This window comes from Vombatus ursinus, unplaced genomic scaffold (genome assembly GCF_900497805.2).
Source record: "Vombatus ursinus unplaced genomic scaffold, bare-nosed wombat genome assembly UNPS02014841.1, whole genome shotgun sequence".
Classification (NCBI taxonomy): Eukaryota; Metazoa; Chordata; class Mammalia; order Diprotodontia; family Vombatidae; genus Vombatus; species Vombatus ursinus.
The window spans coordinates 23,416,761-23,441,887 of NW_020954619.1; the positions used below are offsets into that span (position 1 = coordinate 23,416,761).

Here is a 25,127-nt window from a genome sequence, read left to right on the forward strand (position 1 = left end):
GGGAGTATACCAGACAGGGAGGGAGATGACAGAGGCATGGATCTTGGGAGTCTGGCAGGAGGAAGAGTCTTGGGCCAGCCAAGGACAAAAAACTCCTTGGGCTGGGCAAGGTACCCCTCTCTCTGTCTTGATGAGAGAATGCTCTGCAACAAGGGAAAGCTTTCTCACAAGACAGGAACTTTACTAAGGAATTGGGAGGCTTCCAGAGACATGATCTGAGGACTGGAGCCTGAGCAGCCCAGCACTCTCTCATCCAGCTTTGTGTAGCTGCACCAGGAAGAAAGACAAGGGTCTTGCTGGGGCCCACGCATGAATAACTGCTAAGCACAGTGTCCTTAGGTTGGGGAGTGGTTGTCAGAGACAGTGTTTCTGAGACTAACTAGGGAGAAATTGGGGTTCAAGTACAAGCACAAGCACCCAAGCACCCCATCAGAACTGTAATTAGGCAAGATGTTACAGAACTAGACCGCATGAAGGATTGGAAAGGTAGGAAAGGGCTAGGTTAGGAAGAACTTTACATGCCTATCATTTTACAGTGGCAGGTTCCGAACCCATCTTCCCTACTACAATTCCACTTTTCACATACTAAGCGCTTAATAAATATGATCCAGTGCAATGAATTCTGAAATAGCCAGTGTACTACGTAATTCACGTGGCCTCACAGCGAAAACTGCAGGTTCCAGCCCTGAGCCCTGCCCGCTGCAGAACCCTCCCCTCCCCCAACCTTCCTTCCAGAGGAGCCTAGGACCACCTAATTCTTCTCCCCTGACAGCCAATCGCGTACTCAGGGGTCCTGAGGCCAATTGGCGCATGAGCCGTTCTGCCCAGCAGGAGCCAAAGCTAAGGATTCCACGCCCTTCTGCTCCCCTACTCCACCACTAGAGTGATAACCCAGTGGAAACTTGAGCAAAGGCGGGTGGCGGTCTGGGCGGGCTCCCAAGTTGGGGGCGGGGCTCGCGCCAGAAGTCCTGGATCCTGCCTGCACTGCGTCCTGCCTGGGATAGCTGCAGCTCGGGAAAGCTCTGAGGATGCACGTGGGATACCTAGTGCTCTGCGCTCTGCTGCTGGCGGCGGAGCAGGGCGCGCGTGAGTCGGCGGAGCCGGGCGGGGAATAGGGAGACTTGCTGACTAACCGCGGGGCTCTGCATCCAGCGCCTAATCTCCCCTCCCCAGGGCTGCAGCTTCCCTAAAGTTCCTGTAACGTCTAACAATGCTTGCAGGCAGTCTTCGGTCTCCACGCATGAACCTTCGCATGCAGAATGCTTACTCCCCTTTCCACGTAACCAGCACCCCTTTCGTTCCTGTAGTTGCAAACCCACTCCCAGACTAATTTTTAAAACTATGAACGCAGACTTCCCTTTCCTGTCTCTCCAGTGTCCAGACAAGGCCCGCCTCTCGCTTACCGCCTCCCCACCAACACAGTGGAACCAGTCCACTCCTTCCTCAACTCTCCATACGTCCCTTGTTTTTGAAGTCTCTCAATGCACAATCTCTGGAAACAAACAAGTTTCATTGAACCTGGAAGCAGCCTCTCCTCCCCCAAAACAATTTCCTCTGTTCCTTCTCCAAGTTACACACCCATGCTCTGCATAACAATGCACGCTTGTAAATTCCCGCTCTTTCTCGGCCACGGACCTCAGACAACTATCCTTTGCATGCTTATCAACCACTGGTCCACCGGCAGCTCTCTTCCCCAAGTCATCCCTTCCACTACCACCACCCCTCTGCCGTAGGGATTCAGGATTGCTAGGCCCAGGGTTAGTTAGCCATGCAAACTGAGAGACGCGTCCATTCTGGGGAAAGAATTGGAATGCACAGCTCTTCTTCCCAAACTCCCGTAGCAATTAGGAGGAAGCCGGGAAGGCAGGTTGGGAGGTTGTAAAGGGGGAAGGGGAGGGGAGATAAATTTGGAACTGGAGTTGGAATCATTAGTAGGATGAGAGATATAGAATGGAGTGACCCTAGTGCAGGGCTTCCTAACCTTTTTTGCGTCATGAACCCCATTAGTAGTCTAGTGAAGCCTATGCACTCCGTTCTCAGAAAAAAAAATGTTTTTAAATGCATATAATAAAATACATAGAATTCAAAAAGAAGCTAATTATATTGAAGTATAGTTATCAGAATATTTTTAGAAACCAGTTCCCAGACCCCAGATTAAGCATCTTCTCAGAGGAAACGGGTTCCAGCTAAGGGTAAAATGGAGAAGGCTCAAAATGACAAGTTTGGAAGGTAAAAAAAAAAAAAAAAGAGAGTAATGATGGCGATGAGATTTGGACCTCTCCTTAAATGTATAGGATCATTGATCTGGAGAATAGTCTCCTTATTTTACAGAAAAGGAAACTGAGAGTGAAATAACTTGCCCAAGGACTTGAAGGAATATAGTAAATAGCATAGACTGACTCCAAATTTCAAAAGAACAGCCCTTGCTGGGAGTGTGATAAGGAAGTCAATCAGATAAGTCAAATCAACAAGCATTTATTAAGCATTTACTATATGCTGGATTTGAACACAGTAATATACCAATACCCTTTGTCAGGGACCCCCCCCCCATGATGCCAGTTATAGGACCCCCTACCCCTAGGTTCCTATGGCAACCTGTCCCTGGAGAATCACATACCACTCACATACAAGGAATGCCCTGGAATGAGCCTTCTGGCCAATACCATATGATGCTTACTGGGCCAGAGATGGCCTCCACAAACAAATAAGAATAAAGAGAAGGGGGTCTGTCCACATAATTTAAAAAAAAAAATTCTTATCCTAGGCAGCTAGGCAGTACAGGACAGAAACACTGGGCCTGGAGTAAGGAAGATATAAGTTCAGATCCTACTTCAGAGGCTTACTATATGTATAATCTTGGGCAAGTCACAACCTCTATTTGCCTCAGTTTCTTCAACTGTAAAATGGAGATTGACTTACCTCCCAGGGTTGTGGTGAGGCTCAAATGAGATAATATTTGTAAAGTGCTTAACACAATGCCTGGCCCATAGTAGGTACTTTATAAATCTAGCTATCATTATTGTTGTTGTTATTATTATTATTATCATTATTATCCCACTTTGCATTATGGTTTAGTGCACTTGGAATCAAGAAACTTGGATTCCAGTCCTGACTCTGCCATCTATCAGCTGTGTGGTCCTGGGAAAAATCACGTTACCCTTTTGAGCCTTTAGCTTCCTTATATTTAAAATGAGGATAACAGTAAGAACCTAGAAGGGTTGTTGTGGCTGAAGTGCTTTATAAAGTTTAATGTGTAGCATTATTAACATCATAATATTGAACCTCATAGTTGTTTTCCCACATTTTGAGGAAACCTTGTCTCTCTGCTTGTCAAAGAGGAAGCACTTTGGAGAGGAGCACTGGGTCAGAAGTGCAAGTTAATGTTTGTACTGTGATGTACTGTGATGTCTAAATATAAAACTGTAAAAATAAGTTTTTTTTATTCTTGGGAGATGGGAAGCAGAATATCATCTAGTCTTTTCTAACACTTCAGAGACATTTCATTGTATCTGGGACATCTCAGATATGCTTTGCTCTTCAGGGAAGGTAATACTAAATACTGTTTTGTTCACTAGCTTTGGTATCTCTAATTCCTTAATCTTGGAGGAGGGAGTTACTTTGAGTTCCACAGAGAGGTAGAGAATAATAAACTTCAGGTAGTGATTCACTGAATAATTCATTGAGATCTTTGGATCCTTGAGAAGCTAGGACTGTGTCATACATTTGTGTGTTTCTTCAAGCCCCTAATAGGCCCTACACACAGCAAAAAGAAGTGCTTAGTACATGGTTGTTTGGCATGTTTTTGCGTTTTGCTTTTTAGTTTACTGACAGAGTGATCTAATTCCCATTAAAGTAATATTTGAGACATATTGAAGCTGGGAGTTCTAGGTCTCTTTACTCCCTAACTCATTTATTTCCCCCTTCTTCTTGCAGGCTTGTGCACGGTGGTTTATTACTTTTACACTGAGCAGTATCTGTGGGCATGGCTAACTGTGTCAGCTCTCCTTCCTGGATGCTTGATTCAGGGCCTAAGTTATCTGTGGTTCCTAGCAGATGGTCATCAAGGCAGCTGTTCTCTGATGATTGTGCATCTCCTGCAGCTTGGCATATGGAAAAGGTAAGGGCAAGCAGAATCCCTGTATCTTGGGATTCAATTTACTGTATTCATTCATTCATCCATTCATTCATTCAATAAGCATTTCTTAAATACCTCCATGTGCAAGGAACTGTGATAGGAACTGGACATACAAAGTCATTCAATTAATTAACCAATCAATAAGCATTTATTAAATGCCTCTATGTACCAGGCATTATGATAGGTGCTAGGAATACAAGTAAGACTTTACCCTCAAAGAACTTACATTCTCTCAGGGGAATTATGTACACACACACACACACATAGCACCTACCTCCCAGAATTTTTGTGAGCATAAAATGAGATGCTATTTGTAAAGCTCTTTGCAAACCTTTAAGTGCTATATAAATGTAGCTATTATTATGATATATGTAATGCTGGTGGTTGTGGGCATCATGGTGAAGGGAACAGTTGTAGGGATACCCTTGCCTCCCTACCTTCTTTGTCCCTGAAGATTTAATCAACAAAACGCCTTTTTACACCAGTTAGACAGTTTTTTGGTCTCTGGGCAACATAATGGCTCCTCAAGTTCACATGGTATCCCTCTCTGCTTGTTTATGGATTCTATTTGGCCTGAAAAGTTTGCTATGTCTCAAAGTTTCCAGTTAGAAAAATTCGTTATATCTAGGCAGAGGATTGGCTTTCTTCCCTAATTTAAATTTCTGTTTATCTCTGTTACTGAAGAGGCACAGGGAGGGAAAGTTGGGGAAAGAGCAAACTTTTTTGTTGGCACTTCCTTCCATTCTTGAAGAGGTGAGTACAACTAGAACTTCAGCCTGTGTCTTCTGATCTGAGACACTTAAAGGAGATAGTGCTGCGTCTGAAGTCAGGAAGACCTGACTTCAAATCCTGCCTCAGACATGTAATGGTTGTATGATCCTGGGCAAGTCACTTAATCTCTGCTAACATAGTTTCCTCAACTATAAAATGGGGATAATAACGGTACCTACCTCAAAGGTTTATTGTAAGGACCAAATGAGATAATTTTTGTAAAAGTGCTGGTTTAACACAGTGCCTGGCACATAATTGGTGCTACATTTGTGCTTATTCCCCTTTGCACTCCTTCTCAATCTGTCTCTCAAAGATTGTGGGTCCATTTAAAAATTCTGGGGCCTGACTTAATTCTGTCTTCCAACTGAAAAACAGACAGTCAGAGATGCTTGTTTTTCTGAGTCAGTTCTTAAACATCTGTTAAATACATACTTTTTTTTTTTCCACAGAGCTTTGATTTCATGAGTTTAGGGAACTCTTGATGAGGAACTTCCTTTCCAGCCCCTGCTGTGCAACTTACAGCAATAGAGAGTTGAATGGGAGCGTAGAGAGGAGAAGTGATTGCCCAGGATCAAACAGAGGCAGAGGGAGGACTTGAATCCAGGCCTTCCTGACTCTGAGGCTAGCTCTCTATCCATTATGCCATACTACAAAATGTATACAAAGCAAATGCAAGGTAATTTCTGAGTAATGTGTCCAGTGGAAAGAGCACCAATTATATAGCCAGATGTCCTGAATTCAAATTCCATCTCTGTATTTTACTGTCTTGTACTTACTTTTACCTGGATGACCTTAGGCAAGTCACTTAAGCTCTCCAGGTTTCCATTTCCTCTTCTGTAAAACAAAAGTGGATTAGAAGGCTTCTAATCATAGTACTGGAACTGAGCTTTGATGTAATTTAGGGAATCTAAGATGCCTTGCTCTCTGAGAACTTAGAGTGCTGGGGTGGGGGGCTGGGGAGAAGGGGGAAGGAGTACATAAAACAACTATGACACCAGGGAAAGGGCAAGAAGTACAAAGGAGAGATCCAAACAAAGTGAGTTAGGAAATCTGAGTAAGGAGAGATCACTTTGTGGGGAAGGGCTGTTATGAAAGGCTTGGAGGAGGAGTTGGGCCTGTGCTGAGAAAGACAAAGTTGGGAGTCCATGTGCAAGTAGCCTACAAGCTCCTTGGTATGATAACATGATGATTTTGTGCATGTATGCATGTAAATGTGCTCCTAGAGTGAAATTCTATGAACTACCTAGAGAAGCCATGTGTTGTGATAGAACGAGCAGTAGATTTGGAGACTGAAGACTTGAGTTGGAAGCCAGCTCCTCTCATTTACTCCCTGTGTCAGCAAATCCCCTTAATCTTTCAGAACCTCATGAAAGGGATGGACTCAAGGATCTCTGAGATTCCTTCCAGCTTTGAATGTTACAACCTGGGTTCCTGAGCCATACTGCCTTCAGCTGGGGGCTGATTGATGTCTGCAGGTTGTCTGAGAATGAGAAGTTCTAAGATTATTTTCTGTTGTTTATGCTTTGCTGAGTTTGTGATAAATATATATACATATGCACATATATGTATGTGTATGTATATCTATACAAACACATATATGTACACACACACACACATATATATATATGAAAGATTATATTTGTGTGTGTTTCTTTATAGGTATCTATGTCTGCACAGGAGTGCTAGGCCAGCCAGTCTTTGGGGTAAAGAATATAGGTTACTGCTCAAGAGCAAATAGGAAACAGGAGGGTGCTTTTGATGTAGGTCTCCAATAACAGCTTTTAGAGCCTACATGTGACCAGAGTTGAAGTCAGAAGAGGACTCCATGGCCGCTGGCTGGTCCTGTGTTTATGTACAAATTAGGTAGCTCTCCAGGATTTATTAAAACGACTTGTATACAGTGGAAAGAGCACCGAAGGAAGTAGAGGGCCTAAATTCAAATTACACTTAATACCTACATGACCATAGGCAAATCACCTAACCCCTCTTGCTTTCATGTCCTTATCAAAGTGGACTAGGTGACTTCTAAACTTCCAATCTGTGATCCCATGGCCACTACTATTAGATGGAGATGAGAGAAATTTTTTTAAACTCCATAAAGAATCACAGATTCAGATAATTGAGTCTTTATGAAGTTCTACTCTATTGAACATAATCCTTTAATTCAGTTTATTATAATAAAAACTCTAAGGACATGCCTTGAAGATTCCCCTTCTCTGAGGATTCCCTTCAGGAAACTGGGGCACTCATAATGAAAAATAAAATATGACTTTAAGGAAGTCTGATCTGAAATACTAATTAATTATATATCTTTTTTTGTGTGTGTCCTGGAAGGCTTTTTAAAACTGTGGACCCCTTCTCAAAATATCATTTTTTAAATAATTGAAGGAAATTTGCAATTTCAGTTAGAATTTAGTGAAAATAAAAATGTAATTTTCCTTGTTCACTTCCATAGACTCTCTAAAATCTATCCACACATTCCTTGGGTAAAACTCCTGGCCTAGAGGGATTAACCTTCTAGGGATAGGTAAACTCCTACTCTAGGCAGATTTGGGGGCAATGGCCAAATGAATGAAATCTAGTTGTGCTCTTGAGAGAGGTTTATTTCATAATCCCGTTTCTCAACATTATGTAATGCTATCCAACTGGCCTCAAAGTTAGGAAGACCTGAGTTCAAATTCTGCTTCTAACAGGTTCTAGCTGTTTGACTGTGGGCAAAGTTACTTAAACTTGTAGTACCCCCAGGCAACTGTCTAACTATCAGTTACAAATGAGTGCCTCATCTGCAAATACTGGGAGTTCTAAGTGCTGATGAAATCACAGTCCCAGTCCCTACCCCACCCCCAAATCCTGAATCCGTAGAGCTTCTTATGTGATAGTGAACCCTTCTTAGTAGCTTGTGCAAAGGAATAAACCTCTGCCTCTGCAGGGTGTGAAATGGCATGCATAGAGGGCAGAAAAAAGGCCAATTCGGCTGGACCACAGAGAATGAAAAGGGAAGTAATATATAATACAATTGGAAAGGTAGATTGGAGCCGGGTTATGAAGGACTTTTAATGCGAAAGAAAGGAGTTTGTGCTTGACCCTAAAAGTAATAGGGAACCACTGGAGTTTATTGAGTAGGAGAGTGACATGGAAAGTCTCTCTTATTTATTTAAGAAATAAAAATTTGATAGCTATTTGGAGTATGAAATAACGAGGGGAAAGGTAGGTGGACTATTCAGGAGGTTGTTGAAATAGTCTAACCCAGAGGTTATGAAGACCTGAACTACAGAAGTGATTCTGTGAGTGGAGACAAAGGGTAGGTGCAAAAGTTGTTGTGGAGGTAGAATTGACAAGAAATGTAGAGTAAGAGTGAGGAGTTGGGAATGCATTGACGGGCTTAAACCTGGGTGACTAAGGATGTCAGTATCCTAGACAAAAATAGGAAAATTCAGAAGAACAGTGGGTTTGGAGGAAAAGATAATGAGTTCTGTTTGGGATACCTTGAGTTTGAAAGGCCTATGTGACAACTAGTTCAAAATGTTCAAAATTAGGTAGCTCAAGAGAAAAAATGAGATTGGAAATGATGGGGTGCTTGGGTGCCTGTGCTTGGATCCCAATTTCTTCTTAGCCTCAAGGCACTATCCCTGATAGTTTCCCTCCAACCCAACGACCCTATCTCTGGCAGTAACCCATGAGTGGGCCCACTAAGGCAAACTATCTCTCCCTGTTACAAGAACAAGCTGACCTCTGTAGAATTTCCCTTGTATGAACAGGACTATCTTGTACCAGCGGAACTATCAAGTACTGATGCCCACAGTTACCGTATATAATCCAGAGGTCAAGCTATAGTTGTCAACTCCTGAAGCTATCTTGTTACAGACATAATAGACCAAAAATATACCCTTTAGGAACCCTCTCTTCCTCTCCATCCCTGATTTTCCCGTAGTGAATGACGTAGTTGTATGTTGCCACCTAATTAGCATACTTGGCACATAATCCACTGCTTTTCTTATATAAGCTTTAGCATCATACCTGTTAGGTTGCAAATTCCCTAAGGAGCTCTGCCCACCATGACGGGTTCCTTGTGAATCCTTGCCTGCTGTTTAGCATAACAATTAATCTTTGCCACTTTGACTCAAAGAATGCTTGAGTTTGTGAATTCATTCCAGATGACCCCGTACTATACTCTGGTCCTTGAGGGGTCTCAGTCTCTCAGACTACAACAGAAATATATAGATCTAAGAGCCACTTGCATCTAGATGATAATTAAACCCATGGGAGTTAATAAAATCACTGAGAGAGTGTGTTGAAAGAGAAGAAAACCTAGGACAGAACCTTGAGGTACTCCCACAATTAGGGGACACAGTGTAGATGATGATACAACAAAGGAGCCATAGGAACCATCAGATAGGTAGGAGGAGAACCAAGGCGCTGCAATGCAATGAACTTATCCAGAGGAGAACTTACTAGGAAGAGAAGGTAGTCAGCAGTGTCAAATGCTTCAGAGATGTCAAGAAACATTGAGTAAAGACCATGAGACTTGCCAACCAGAGTTCTTTGGAACTGGAGAGAGCAGTTTCATTTAGGTGGTGAGGTTGGAATCCCGTTTGCAAGGGACTGAGAAGTGAGAAAAGTGTAGCAATGAGAGTAGAGAGCTTCTTTCTAGAAGTTTGGCCATAAAAAGAAAGAGAGTTCTAGCTTAAGGAAACGGGAAGGATTTTTAAGGACAGGAAAGACCAGGCAGTGTTTGTAGCCCTCACAGAAGAAGCTAGTAGATAAGGAAAGACTTGAAGATTAGAGGAAGAGGATGATTGTGGGGGGAACCTTATCATCTATGTCCTATCTCTTTGTCCATGAAGCCTGGTGTGACTGCTGCCCGTTCATTCGTTCAGTCAATCAGTCATTCATTCAACAACCATATTGAGCACTGCATGCGAAGTGATGTTCTCAGTGCTGGGGAAGATACAAAGTGTAGGTAAAACATAGTTTCTGCCCAGATGGACCTCAGTATAGAAGGGGATAGATAAAGTGCAGAGGTAATGGTAAAAAACTATAATACATTATAAAACCATTGTAAAAATGCAAAGTGTTGGGTAGGCACCAAAAAAAAAGGTTATGAACAAATCCTTTTCTTAAGGGGATTTGTTCTATGAAGTCTGGATTCAGTCAAAGGACCACATTTGAGGCCCTAGAGGGCAACATGTGGCCTTCCCCACACCTGGGTTAGAGAGTTCCAGGAAGCTCACCTCTGAAAGCATACAGATGGTGGCATCCGTTCTAGTCCCAAGGAACTTTGGCTTAACCCAAGATCATCCTTAATCCAAAGGAACACTAGGGAAATCATCCTATTTGCAGAATCAAACCAGGTTAGTGCAGCACTTTGACTGAATCCAAACTTCACAAAACAAATCCCCTTAACAAAAGGATTTGTTCTGTAAAACTTGGATTCAGTCAAATGGCTGTACTCAGGGATGTAGAGGGCCACATGTGGCCTCGAAGCCGCAGGTTTCCCACCCCTGAGTCCTAGTGTCTACCCTATTCTAGAGGTTCTTAGCCTTTTTTATGTCATGAGCCCCTTTGGCAGTCTGGTGAAAACCTAAGGAACCATTCTCAGAATAATGTTTTAAATAATTGATGGAAATGCTAAATTTCATTTTAAAATTACAAAAAAAAAGAATGTAATTTTTTTCCCATCCAAGTTCATGGGTGCCCTAAAATTTATCCATATATTGCAGATTAAGAACCTCTGCCCTATCTGTGATTAGTAGTAGGGATACAATATATACAGATGATAATGCTTATATTAGCTTTATTTAATTCTTATTACATAAGTTTATAAAGTATATATTATACAATTATATAAACATAATTTATAAGCATATTTAAAATGCTCATTCCCTTCCTCTTCTCCTACATGATCATCTTATGAGATATTCATTGAAGGGAAGCCACTACCTCCTGAAGGAGGTATTACAGTTTCTGCAGAGTTCTAGTTCATTGGAAATTTGTCTTGATATCAAATTTAAATTTACCGTAGCAACTTCCACCTACCATACCCTGTTGTGTCCTCTAGGGCCAAGCAGAAGCCTACTCCATTTGCCATGTGATAGACCTTAAAATATTTGACAACTATTCTCTTGTGTCCTTTCTTCCTTCTCTTCTCCAGGTTAAACTTCCTTAGCTCCTTCCTTTGATCCTTAAGTAGCATGGTCTCCCCACTCCTCTCACCATATTAGTCATCCTCTTCCTTTACATAGATGCCTCCAGTTTATTAGTATCCTCCCTAGAATGTAATGCTCTGAATGAAACAATATTCCAGATGGAATCTGACTCCGACATTCTAGATATCATGGGTCTCTCAGCATTAGCTTTTTGAACTGCCATGTCACATTATTGCCCCGTATTAAAGTTAAGATCAACCGGCAACCGCTGGTGTTTTTAATCTCTTCAGGAATGACAGCAGGGTTTTGTTCTGCTCAGGCACTGGGACGCCTCCTTGGCAGCCATGGCAAAGGAAGAGGAGCCTCCTGGGCTGGGGAAACTGGTGCTGCAACAAGGTGATCTCTTTGTGCTTCGGCTGCTTGAAGCCCTGCTCCAAACGGGGCCCCACCTCCTGCTACAGACGTATTCTTTCATTGCAGCTGATTTAAAAGATCCAGTCCCAGGTAAGAAGAGACTGTGAAGCATGAGCTAAGCCATTTCTCCATGGGGACCAAGAACATACCTTTTTGCCTTTTTCAGATGTTGCCAGTGACTATCCCTGGAATCAGTTAAACTCACTTCACTCTACACCAGTTCATTGAAGTCTTCCCAGTTTCCTCTGAAATCATCCATTTCATCATTTTTTATGGCATAATAATATTCTGTTATATCCATAGACAATAATTTATTTAACCATTTCCTAATGGGAAAATACCCCTTTCGTTTCTAATTTGGGTCCAACATGAAAAGAACTGGTGTAAATTATTTTGTACATATAGATACTTTTCCTCTTTCTCTGATTTCTTTCAGGTATAGGCCTAGTAGTGGCATAGCTGAGTCAAAAGGTATGCACAGTTTGGTGACTTTCTGGGCATAGTTCCAGACTGCTTTTTAGAATGACTGGACCAATTCACAGCTGTGCCAACAGAGAATCAATGTACCCACTTTTCCGCAGCTCCTCCAACATTGGTCATTTTCCTCATTTTGTCATCTTTACCCATCTAATAGTTTGAGATGGAACCTCAAAGTAGCTTTAATTTTTATTTCTCTAATTATTAGTGGTTTATAGCATTTTTATAAGATTGTTGATAGCTTGAATTTATTCCTTCAAACACTTCCAGTTCATTTCCTTTAACATTTATCTATTGGGAAAAGGCTCTTTTTTTGTTTTTAATTGGATCAATTCTTTATATATCTTAGAAACAAGATTTACCAGAGAAACCTGTTTATTTTGTACATATTGCAAATCAACTCTTACATGCACAGGTTATTTCCCTCAATACTATGTAAGTTTCATGAGAGCAAGGATTGTCTCATTTTCATCATTATATCCCTAGAGCCTAGCATCCCTAGTGATACAAGCTTCATAAATGTTTATCATTTGATTACATAACTGAATCTCTGTTTGCTTATCTGTAAAATGCTTATCTGTAACATTTTGTAGTTATTTTACAAAATAGTAATGAGAAATATTTTGTGCATTATGAGCTATTAATGTTATTAATTCAAATATTAGATGGGAACAGTATTTATGAAGCCTTGTTTTTGTATAAAAGTTCTCTACCTCAAGAAAGAAATTAGTTTTGATGGCTATTTTCACTATGGTTTATTTGGTGGTATTTCTTTCAAAGCACACAAAAAAGGAGAGATTGATACAAGCAAAATAAGCTATAGGTACCTAGAGCTAGTACAAAATAAGTAAAGTTGTGGGAAAGTAGTGACTATATGTTTATGGGAAGAGGAAAAAGCTAGTATCAAACTGTTTTAAGCAAAACAAGCCATGGATACCTAGTGCTGTTCTTTTAATAGAGATAATGTAACAGGGTTTGATGGAATAGCAAATTTAATTATTATATTTTTAAATACTAATGGGTTAAACTTTCCTACAAAGTGGAAGAAATTTGCAGAATGAATTAGAATACAAAGCATACAAAAGGATTCTGTTTTATTTTTTTTTCTACCACTTCATTTCTAGGTGTGAGTGCAGTCCTGTCCTGGTCATCACTGTCCTTGTCTCTGGTCTCTTATGCTCGTGTCATGTGCCTGATGAAGCCAGGACATCTTTCCATGCCATGGGCTGCCCTCCTGTGCCAGCTCCTGTGGAGATTGGCTATGCTAGGAACTAGGATCATAACACTAGTCCTGTTTTCCCAAACCTATCACTGCTGGGTCTTGGTTGTTGGAGGTGAGCTGAGGTTTCCTTTCCACACATGCTTTCAACATATGTGATAGATTATCCTACTATAGAGTTTTAATTGAATTTGTATGTAGGACTCATGGAAAAGTGCCATGTTTTCCTCAATGGAGGAAATCTTTTTTTTATAGTTAGCAAATATAGCTCAGGCAAGGTTCTTCTTGTCCCTAACCAAACTATGCATACACTCATGCTCTACCCAAGGGCCAGTAAAGCATGGGCAACTGGTCATCATCTAGGTACCTGCTATTGAGGGTGTAGTTTTAAGGCAAACTACAGAAGTGAACATTGATTTTCTCACAAACATTTGAAAGAAGTTGGCAACACCTGAAGCTACCATTCTGTGAGTAGGTGCGCAGTACCACAGTATCACAGATTGAATACTCTTCACGCTTTTCAATCTTCACCTAACTCACTCCCCATCAGACTCAGATTCCATTCCCTAATGACAAATGTGCCAGTGAATGAGAAGAAAGGAAGGAAATTACTGGGGTAGAGAGAGGGCCCCAAGAGCTTTTGCCTATCCTACAGAATTTCAGAGTTGAAATGAGCTCAGAGTCATCTAATCTAACCTGTACCTGTATAGAAATCCCCTTGTTAATATCTGTGACATGTAGTCATCTAGTCATCACCTAAAACCTCTTGTAGTGAAGAACTCACTACCTTCCAAGGCAACCCATTACACTTTTGGATACATCTAATTGTTAGGAAGTTTTTCCTTATAATAAGCAAAAACTTGCCTCTCTAGAATATCTATTCATTGCTGCTTATTAATTAGAGCCAAGTCTTCAAGTCATATCCCTTTTCCAAATTAAAACCCTTCATATCCTTAGAAATAAGTATCACATACCACCTCCCCATTTAACTCCATCCCTGTAAGTCATATCTTCTCCTTGCTAACATCGTCAATTCCTTCAGCTTATCCTATAGCATAGTCTCCTGTCCCTTCAAAGTTCCAAGTCACCTTCTTCTAGGTTCATTACATATATAGAACCACAGATACATACCTCAAGTGAAATAGGCTCAGTTCCCTCTTTGAACCTTTCCAAAGGATCCTTTAAAGACCATTCTGTTTCCCTTCCCTCCCCAACATAGTTCTCAAAACGAGGTTGGAGCCATTGTCTTATACAACCATGCTGCCTTTTTTGGTTTGTTTTTCTTGTGTTTTTCTCTTTTTAAAATCTGAAAAATTCATTTGGATGTGATATTTAGGTGCTGGCTTTTCAATCCAAAGCATATTTCTTGAGCCCTACGTACATGATCACATTTTCCCCAGTGATCAAGAATTTCCCTGGAAATTTAGACATCCTCAGAAGTCTCCCTTGAGAAACTGAATTCAAGATACCATTGGCACAGTTTTAAAACATTGGTTCTCATATTTATTAAGCATCAGTGATGGTGTGATTGATAGAGTGCTGGTTTATTGTCAATAGAGTACTGGTTTATTGTCAATAGAGTGCTAGTTTATTGTCAAATGAATGAATTCAAACACAACCTCTGATCCTGTGCAATCACTGAGAGGGAATTTCCCACCTGAGAGCTCCTCATGCTGATACTGAGGAAGTCAGGGATCCTTGATATAGGGAAAGGGTCTAGGGTAGCAACAAGACTGCTGGTTTTAATGTCAAAAGATTTCTATTCGAAACAAATCCCAGGCTATTTACCACCTGTATGACCTTGGGAAAGTCACTGCCCTTCTCTGGCCACCTCATTTTCCCTCATTTTCATATAATGGGGTTGGACTGTTCTCTCTTATGTCCCTTCCAGCTCTGATTGTCTATGGAAAAGGAAACCAAGGAATTTTAATAATAGGGTTTTTTTTCCTAAAAATTATCTTCCATGGTTCATCCCATTCTGAAGCCCAGCAGATATGAAGACCTCCTTTACAAAAAGTAACCAAGGAGACCAAATTAGATAGTCTCACAACAATCCCACTCTCTTAATAATAAAAGAAATAACTTTCTAAACAGAACTATTACTTCTCAGCAGCTAACAGAATAAAGGATGAGAACAATTAAGTTTACAGCAGCCGTGGAACAAAAAGTGCTGTGTGTCTATGTCCACGTGTGTATGTACACACGTGTGCACAAATGCGCGCACGTGGATATACCTGCTGCTAAGGAATAGTCTTGTCAGTTCGTTGGTAATTATGGTCCATGCATGAACAATGCCCTTTTGCAGGAAATGGGAAGAAAATAAAATTTTAAACCCCAGGATAAAAGTAAAAGTACATTTACTAAAGGAAAGTTTCATGAAGAAATTTTGACTACTAAGGAGAAATTACAGGTATTCTTTAAGTTTTGTGAACTCAATTTTGGTCTCATTCTCCTCGGTAAAATACAGGAATTAAAGCCACAACTGACCCAAGTAGAACTCTTGCTTGGACACCAGAATTTGTACCTCTTTTACTGATCAACAAATGAAAATGAAGCAATAGATTTGACAGCTACTGCTGAAATGCCAAAACCATTGTAAAATAAATTTTTGCTGGATGGCACAAGTGGAAAGAACACTGGATCTGAAATGAGGAAAATCTGAGTTCAAATATGGTCTCAGACAGTTACTGGCTATGAGACACTGGGCAAGTCCCTTAACCTCTGTCTGCCTCAGTTTCCTCATGTAAAATGGGGGTAATAATATGACCTGCCTCCCAGAGTTATTGTGAGGATCACATGAGATTATATTTGTAAAGTATCTTGTAAACCTTAAAGCCCTATATAAATACTAGCTGTTATTTTTAATATTATTATATTTGACTGACTCTTTTTCTATGCCTCATATCCCTTCTGGGTTCCACATCTCTCCTCTGGCTCAATTAGTATAATAATCTTTCACAGTTTGCCAGAGCTCTGATCTCTGCTCTTTTCTTTCCCTGGTTCTGTCTCCTTTCCCCCCCACCACTCTCATGGGCTGAATTCCCTGTTATGATATTTTTTTTACAGGTGCTCATTGGTTAGTGATGACCTTCTGGCTTGTTGCTCAACAGAGTGATATCATAGATAGTACCTGTTGTTGGAGGTTATTCAATTTGCTTGTGGGAGCTGTGTATATCTTCTGCTACATCAATTTCTGGGACAGCCCTTCTAGAAATAGAATGACCACATTTTATATAGTAAGTGATGCTTTTTCTTCAAATGAACTTATTTCAGCAAGCTTTTGTTAAGCTCCTACTCTGTTCCAAGCAGTGAATGTGTTAGATAGTAAGGATAATAAGAAAGAAATGAACAGTCCCTGCCTGCCAAGAGCTTACATTCTACTGAAATGTTTTGGGGTTAAGGGAGAGAAAACAATGTCTAAGTTAAGTCAATATAAACTACGTGCAAAATAAAACAAAGTGAATTATTCTTTTAAAAAAAGGATGAGGAAACTTAAGACAGAAAAATTTAAAAACAAAAACTTGTGATTGATGAAAAACAGAGGTGACAGTAACTTCTGTCCATGCGCTTTATTTGCCCATCTCTTTTTTGGTGGTACAATGAGAGGGCTAGGTGTGGATAGGGAGGTAATGGAGCAAAGCAGACATTTCACTGACATGTCCTAAAGCTAACATTTGCCACAGAAGTAGGCTATAGAAAAGGAGGCCTCATAGAAAAGAAAAGAGAATTCCTAAACTGAATTTCTAAGCTATAGCTGAGTGCTAAGTTAGGAAGAGAGGAAGAGATTTCTTTGATGCCACAGTGAATAGATGAGTTAAAGTGTGGAAGAAGAAGAGAAAGGACAGGCCCTAATTAGAGAGGAAAGGGAGTAGTATTTATTTTAGCATTCTATTCCAACTTCTTTTAACACTTTGACCTTAGCTATAAATTTTAAATTTGTGGTTATTCTGTAGTTGTTTTAATTAAAAATATATTTTACATTAAAAATTGGCATTAATAGTTATGCATCTGAGTGACTGGGGATCAGGAAGTGAGCTCAAGCAGAGAACCATCGCCTGGAAAAGCATCTGCCTTGCTAAGACAGTATAACTCTAGGACTTACCACCACCTGCTGTTGGCATACCTAAAGCACAGGAGCATTTCTTTTTTTTTTAGTGAGGCAATCGGGGTTAAGTGACTTGCCCAAGGTCACACAGCTAGTAAGTGTCAACTGTTTGGTCTGAGGCCGGATTTGAACTCAGGTCCTCCTAACTTCAGGGCCGGTGCTCTATCCACTGCGCCACCTAGCTGCCCCACACAGGAGCATTTCTTAAATGATCAGTGGCCTTGAGAGTGAAACTGAAAAACCAGTCATGAGATGCAGTTCTATGAGAGACACCTGGATGTTGCACTTTCTTGTCACTGAGACACAGATGTTTTAGTGGGCCATAAATAGTACCAGAAAGTCCTCTGTGTGCCAAGGACTGATTTAATATTCAGTTAGTAAATATATGTTAAATGCCTACTAGTTGATGGGCACAGTGCTAATGCTAGGGATACAAAGATGGCAACAATCCCTGCTCCCAAGGAGCAGGCAATATGCAAACAACCATGCCCCAACAGAGGGCATGATATCATGGAAAGAGCCCTGGATTTAGCATTAGAAAACTTGGATTCAAATCCTGGCTCTGCCACTTACTATCTATATCATCTTGGAAAGGACACTTAAGCAACCTAGACCTTAGTTTTCTCTTTTGTAAATTAGGTGGTTGAACCATGATTCCAGAGTATAGGTGATGAAACATGGGAAGAAAGAGGGAAGATGAGGGGGGAGAGAAGAACTAGGGCTAGGACTAAAATGTGGGAAAAGAGTAGAAAAAAAGGCTAGAAGGAACTACAGACAAGCAAAACAGTTTTGAAAGTTACATGTTGAATTAATTATATACTTAAAAAGAAAAGCAGGCTCTACGTAATAGAGACTGGAAGTTTTTCCTTCCGTTCTATTTTTCTGTGGAAATCCTTTTCAGTTCTAGAGTGTATATGAAAATGTTAATTTTATTTGGTGTTTATGTTCATAATTTTAAAAATAAAAAAGTAAAGAAATGAGGGGGGTGGACTAGATATTCTCTAAGGCCTTATCCGAGTTTACATCCTATACCTGTGACCTTAGGCAAATCACCTTATCAATATGGACTTCAGTTTTTTCCCTTCTCTACCATAAGCACAGAGGGCCAGAGGAGGGAGCCTGAAATGAGTGCTCACCATGGGCCCTTCCAGCTGTTTATATGATGCCAGCTGTGGACACCAATTTGTGTCTAAGAAGATAGGCTAGGGTTGGATTCTGGAATCGTTTATTGAGTGAGGAAGATGCGTGCCCCTTAGGGCATGAGCCAGAAGAACTGTGCTGACTCCTTTTATTTTCATAGATAATGCTGATAGAGAACCTAGTCCTTTTGCTGTTGGCCACAGATTTTCTGCAGGGAGCATCGTGGGGCACCATGTGGATGACAGCAAGCATTGTATCTGGATTTATTATTGGTAAGAACACCTGTCACTCTCCCAACAAACTGACTTCTGTTTCCTTCAATGAACTTCAAGAAGAGGGAGAATTGTCACTAGGACACTATTAAGTGTAGGATAAAGGAAGGGAGCTATTTTTGCCATGTCATAGCCTGAAAGAGCCTCAGATGTGAGCAGTTACCTGGGGCCACAAGATTCCATTCAAAAAATAGGTATCAGAAGGATATACCTTTTCTTTTACCTTTGATTTCAAAAGGACTCATAGGAACATAACATCATAGACAGAGGTAGAAGGAAACTTTAAGGTCATCAGTTCAACCCCTTCATTGAACAGATGAAGAAATTACATCCCATAGAGTTTGTGACTTGCCCAAGGTCATGCAGGTGATAGGACTTCAAACCAGTTTCCTCAAAATTTTCTAGCCCAACCCCCTGATTTTGTAGTAGGGAAACTAAGGCCTAGAAAGTGCCCAAAGTCACATAGATAGTAGCAGAGCTGGGATATAAACCCATACCTTAGTCTTTTAACTCCAAGTTCAATACATGTTCTACTATTCATTCAACAGCCAGCATTTACTAAGTGTTTTCTATATGCCAAGGACTATGCCAGGTACCAGAAATACAAAGGCAAAAAGAAAATAGTTCCTCAAGGGACTATTAGTCCTCAAGGAGCTAACATGCCATTAGAGGGAGTCAGACCACATAAATACAGATGAGTCAATGTGAAATAGGGCAGGCACCATGGTATGATGAATATGGTTACGGTTGCTAGGCTTGGAGTGAGGAATTCTCTGAGTTGAAATCTTGCCTTCAGACACTTAGAGCTGTGTGACACTAAGACGTAGGCAAATCACTTAACCCCTGTGGACCTCAGTTTTCTTATCTATGTGAGGGGGCTAGACTTGATGACTTCTAAAATCCCTTCCAGCTCTAAATATACAGTCTTATGATTCTGCAGTTGCAAAGGACTGCATTTGGGTGGGGAGGGGAGGGTACTGTGGTATATTTAAATTCAGTTACTCATGTGCAGATGTTTCACCAATATCATTTTCCACAATAGGCAAAGGGAGGTTTTGGTGGCCCAACAAAGTAACAGAGCAGACATCCCTCAGGATTAGGGAACTAAGCCATTTTTCTGGATCCAGACAGGGTAACTATGAGGAGGGAGCAGAGGGAGCAGAGCTCACTAGGCCTGAAAACAAGATGTGAGAAGGACCAGTGCAAGAGGCAAGACAAGGTCTGGCAGAGCAGACATTAGCAAAGGTTCAGACATCAATAGAGACAGACATCTGCTTCACCACATGTAGCTATTATTTGGCAGCTCAGGGTGACTTTCATAACCTTCCCTTCCTACTCCTTTAAAGGAACTCTGCACTGATACCTGGACCAGGCTAAGATACATCAGGGAGAGAGCAAAGCAGACTTGAACTTGGGTTCGAGGAATGAGCATGGTCTGCTTCTTTGTTTGCTTGGTTCCATATGGTGGAGCTGTGTTGTTCTGGGATTGCCCAGCCATAGAATACCTCCTGTACAACCACAGACTCTCAAGAGTTAGAAGGAACCTCAGGGAGCAGATAGTCTTTTTTCTTATCTGATCACACTAGATAGTCCTAGAGGTCCCTTCCAACTCTGAAATACTGTGATTCTGTAAACTTATGCCTGAATAAGAATCGCAACTACAGTGGTTATCTAGCTTTGGCCTGAAGACCTCTGATAAGGGGGAGGGAGGTGATACAGTATAGAAGGCCTCTTGCGGGGGGCTCTCTCAAAGTCAATGGTGAACTTTCAAACCTTATAACTCGGGTGAAAAAGAAGGGACAGAGGTGGGGAGTTGTGTCAGGGGATATTAATGGCCTGACTCTTCCTCCTTAAAGAGAAAGCTGGGAAATGGGGGAGAGATCAAGACCTGATTTTCTGCCTTCCTTTCGCAAGTCCATTACCCCAGACTGTGTATTCTAAGGACTTTTACAAACTCACAGAATGTCAGTCAGAAGGGAGCTCAGAAGCTTTCTTTTCTAGTCAATACCTGAACAAGATATAGAGAGATACAGAGATACATACAGATATAGATTTTTTTAGGAGCTCTAGTGAGAAATTTTTCTTACATTAGCCAAAATCTGCATCGCAGCAACTTCCTCCCATTGGTCCTAGTTCAACATTTTGGTCCCATGCAAAACAAGGCTAATCCCTCTTCTATATAATAGCCTTTCAGATGCTTGAAGACAGCTTTCATGTTTCCCCTTCCCCCGAGTCTTTTCTTCTCCAGGCTAAACATCTCCATTTCCTTCAACCAATCCTCATATAACATAATCTCACGGCCTTTACCATGATGGTGATGTATCTGTCTACCATGTGCCAGAGATGGGGCCCGGTTCTCCTGACTGAGGAGAGGTTAAATGACCTAATATAGATGATTTTCTAATATAGCATGTGCTTCATGTAGTAAAGAAATTAATTTGTACATGTAAAATACACACATTTGTGTGCAGATAGATAGAAGACCATGGGCAAACTGCTCAACCTCTCAATGCCCTAGATAGTTCTCTAAGACTGTAAGTTGCAGACCAGTTACCCATCTGGTTTCTGGAAGAAATTTGCAGACCATTAAAATCACAGGTCCAGACCAAAATATGTAATCATAATGGCTAACATTTCTATAGCATTTTAAAGTTTGTAAAGTGCTTTACATATTTTTCTCATTTGATCCTCATACTCTGAAAGGTAGGTGCTATTATTATCCCTATTTACAGATGAGGAAACAGGCTAACAGAGACAGGCTCAATAAGTATCTGAAGCTGGATATGAACTTGTCTTCCTTTCTCCAGGGCCAGCATTTTATCCACTGCATCACCATATGTCTATATGTCTGTGATATGTGTATATTACTATATATGCATACACACACACATACATATATACATACACACATATATTTGTATAGGATCATTACAGCTGGAAGGGACCTTAGAGTTCATCTAGTTCAAGTCCTTCATTTTAAGATAAGGAAACCTTAAAAGACCTTAAGTGAATTATCCAAGGTTATGAAGGACTTTTCTGTGCTCCAATAGCTGTGTGACTTGGGCAAGTTCATTCATTTTCCTGGGTCTCAGCTTCTTTACTGGTAAAAGAAAAGGGCTGGACCAGCTAAGCTCTAAAATCTTTTAGAATTATCTAAAATTCAGATTCACCAGCTCCTTCATAGTCTTTCCCCAAGTCTCATGCTACTTATGATGATAGACTTGAAGTGAGGAATTCCAACCAGTAAAACAGGAAGCTTAAATCAGTGTGGGAGGGTGACTGGAAAATATTCTGTTAGAGAAATTATTGCCATAGTCAACACATCTGACAAAAATAAATTGAGCTGACAAAAAAGTGATTAAGGTGTTTTTGTTCAACGGAAGTATTGTTTTTGTTGTGGAAATTCCATGCCCTGGAGAGCTCCTCAGGAGCTGCCTGAAACTAGCTTTGGGCTCTTCTCATTTTAGGGATTCTATTGTCGCTTAGAATACATGTACCAGTGTGTTTGTGAATGGCTTCAGAGCTTCTAACTCATCACCCTATGTGTGAAATTTATGACCCTTAAGAACAGGTACACACACACACACACACACACACATTCACACTCACACTCATGCATTCCTTTAATTGGTACAGCTATTTAACTGGAGCCACTCTCAAAGAATTCATCCCAGAATCAACAGCCCTAAGATGCTGTTTTTGTTTTTTTTAAAGTTGGGAGCTGTTCTAATTTAATACTAAGCTTTTCTTTAGTAGGAGATTAAAAATTATCTAGACAACGAGAAATTCAATTTGGTACAATTCATTTGGTTCAACAAAATTTTATCAGGTACCTAATACGTACAAGGCACTATGCTAGCATAGTGGATAGAGTACTAAACTTGGATTCTGGAAGAGATGGGTTCAGATCACATTTCCTACACTCACTACCTATATAAGTGATCTAGGGCAGATCATTTAACCTCTCTGATTCTCAATTTCCTCATCTGTAAAATGGGGGTAAAGAGCATCTGAACTGTTATAAGGATCAAAAGGAAATATAGGTTAAGCATTTACCAACCTTAAATTGATAGAAATGTTAGTTAATCTAGGCATTGGCAACACAAAAACAAAAATAAAACAGTCCCTGCCTTCAGGGAGTTTTTGTTCCTCTGGAGGAATAAAACATGGGAAGGTAGTATGGTCAGCAGGAAAGTGTGCTAGATCTGGAGTCAGATTCTCGATCTGCCCCTCGCTACCTACATGACTGTGGATAATTCAAAATCTGGCTATATCTCAGTTTCTTCGTTGGTAAAAATGAATGGACTTGTACCAGATCATAGAATCATAGATTGAGAGTTGGAAGTGAACTTGGAGGTTGTATAGTCTAACCTCCTCATTTTTGCAAATGAAGAAACTGAGGCCCAGAGAGATTAAATAACTTAAGGGGCAGCTAGATGGTGCAGTGGAGAGAGTACTGGCCCTGGATTCAGGAATACCTGAGTTCTAATCTGGCCTCAGACACTTGACACTTACTAGCTATGTGGCCCTGGGCAAGTCACTTCACCCCATTGCCTTGGAAAAAAAGAAAAGAAAAGAAAAGAAAATGAGATTAAATAACTTGTCAAAGGTCACACAGGTGGCAGAGCCAGGATTCAAACCCAAAGACCTCCCCCTCCAGTTCCTCTGCTTTTTCTTCTGCATCATGTGGTCTTCCAAAGATAACTTTTTCCATTCTAAGTCCATGATTCACCACACAAAGATAAGTCAATACAAGGATAGCTGAGGAGGGAACATTAATACCAGTCTGAGGGCTCCCACAAGAACCCTCTTTTGATAGTTACATCAAAATGCTATAAAAAGTACCACACCTGTAAGATGCTGCATTCCATTAGGAAGATGTAGGACTTCCAGTGAATAACCTAATGTTCTTTTGGTCTTTTTCAGGTTGTGCCTCACTCATAATTTATTACAGCCAGCTACACCCTAAATCCACGGAAATCTGGCAGGGTTTTATAAGGATGTCCTGTGGCACTGTAGGCAGTGATAAAACAGAAAAAGAGCCTTCTTCTTTTCATTGTGCAAACCCAGTTAAGGAAACATCAGACAGTCTAGGCTTGTACCCAGTGGAAGACTCCAAAGCATCATATCAGGGGAATTCCCTTAGCATGGACTGGGGAACTTCTCTTGGGAGCCAGGTTGTAAGGGATGAGGCCACTGCCAAATGGCACCACCATTGGCTGCTAGTGAAGCTGGCCTTAAAAACTGGAAACGTGTCCAAGATCAATGCAGCCTTTGGCAATGGTGACCTAGGCTCTGTTTGCCCACCCATCTATGCAACAACTAAATGCTTTGGCCCACAAATGCAGCTTTCGTTTTCAAAGGAGGAATTCCCTCCACCTCAGAAACGACATGTGACAACACCATATCAGAGTTCCTGGCAAAAAGATTCTCAGGCTGAAGATGTCCCAGAAACTAAACAGAACCCTTTGGAAACATCAAGTTATATCACTCTTTCAAGTAGTCAGCATGACCATGCACACTCCCAGAAAATGATGCTTCTTGTTGCACCAGAAGGACCTCTGAAGGAAAAGGCATCTGTCATTTTGCAAGGTGACTTCTCATTGAATAAGCGTGATGCTCAGGAAGAAGGTTGTAGAAATCAAAACACAGTACCATGGAGGCAAGAGAAGAGTGATACAGAAAGTCCCATTGCACAGGTAGGAGGAGCAGGGAGAGGAAAAGAGAGCTCCATGTTTTACTTCAGTGCTACCATGGAAGAGGCTGCACCTTATCGCAAGGAGCCTAGGACATCTCCCCAGGTCTCCCACAGGAAAGTGGAAATAGAAAAGAATCAGCAATCCAAGTCTGACTCTAATCACTCGGCATCAAAACTGTTTCCTGTCACTGTGGCAAACATCAGCCCAATATTAGGCAAAAGTACAACCAACCACTTACAGCATAGCACAGGCCTTTGTAACAGTAGTCAGTACAGTCTACCAGGGGTGTCTTCTGCAGGCTTAAGATGTGGAGGGCCTCAGGAGCTCTGGAGGGCTGCAGGAAACCACTACCTGTCTGTTGGGACTTCGTTGTCTATGATGGGCAAACTGAGGCCTTCAGAGGAACCTTGTTTCACTTCCACCCCCAAATCAGAACTCAGAAAAGATGGTGACAGTCTGAGGGAAAAGTTAAGGCAAGAAACAAGCCTTTTTTCTGATTGAATGCATGGAAATCCTAATTTCAGGATATCCCTGGAACAGTCAAAGAAACAGAAAAAAAGCTTCCAGTATGTTGGATGGGTCCTCTGGAAAACTTAAGAGAGGATGTGGAAATGGAGCAAGAAGGTATTGATGGGTTGTGATATATACTAGAGAGGAAGTCTCCACATCAGTAAGACTGCAGATACATCAAAATATTGAAATGGTGACCATCATTGAAGGTGATTATAGACTGATTGATAATAAATATA

General features: G+C 40.9%; 1 protein-coding gene across 1 annotated transcript; it reads left to right on the forward strand.

Moving 5' to 3' along the window:
- Window positions 1-990: 990 nt before the first annotated feature.
- On the forward strand, window positions 991-25,127 carry XKR5 (XK related 5). The gene is made up of 7 exons (XM_027840389.1): window positions 991-1,086; window positions 3,934-4,117; window positions 11,372-11,556; window positions 13,068-13,277; window positions 16,229-16,398; window positions 18,568-18,679; window positions 23,606-25,127. The coding sequence occupies exons 1-7, from the start codon at window positions 1,029-1,031 to the stop codon at window positions 24,877-24,879; spliced, it is 2,193 nt and encodes a 730-aa protein (XP_027696190.1). The 5' UTR covers window positions 991-1,028; the 3' UTR covers window positions 24,880-25,127.

Bases quoted from the DNA above. Each gene is read 5' to 3' on its own strand.
- XKR5 (XM_027840389.1), top strand. From the start codon at position 1,029: ATGCACGTGGGATACCTAGTGCTCTGCGCTCTGCTGCTGGCGGCGGAG. The intron at 11,557-13,067 runs GTAAGAAGAGAC...CTTCATTTCTAG, and splicing joins TTTAAAAGATCCAGTCCCAG to GTGTGAGTGCAGTCCTGTCC. The intron at 18,680-23,605 runs GTAAGAACACCT...GGTCTTTTTCAG, and splicing joins TGTATCTGGATTTATTATTG to GTTGTGCCTCACTCATAATT.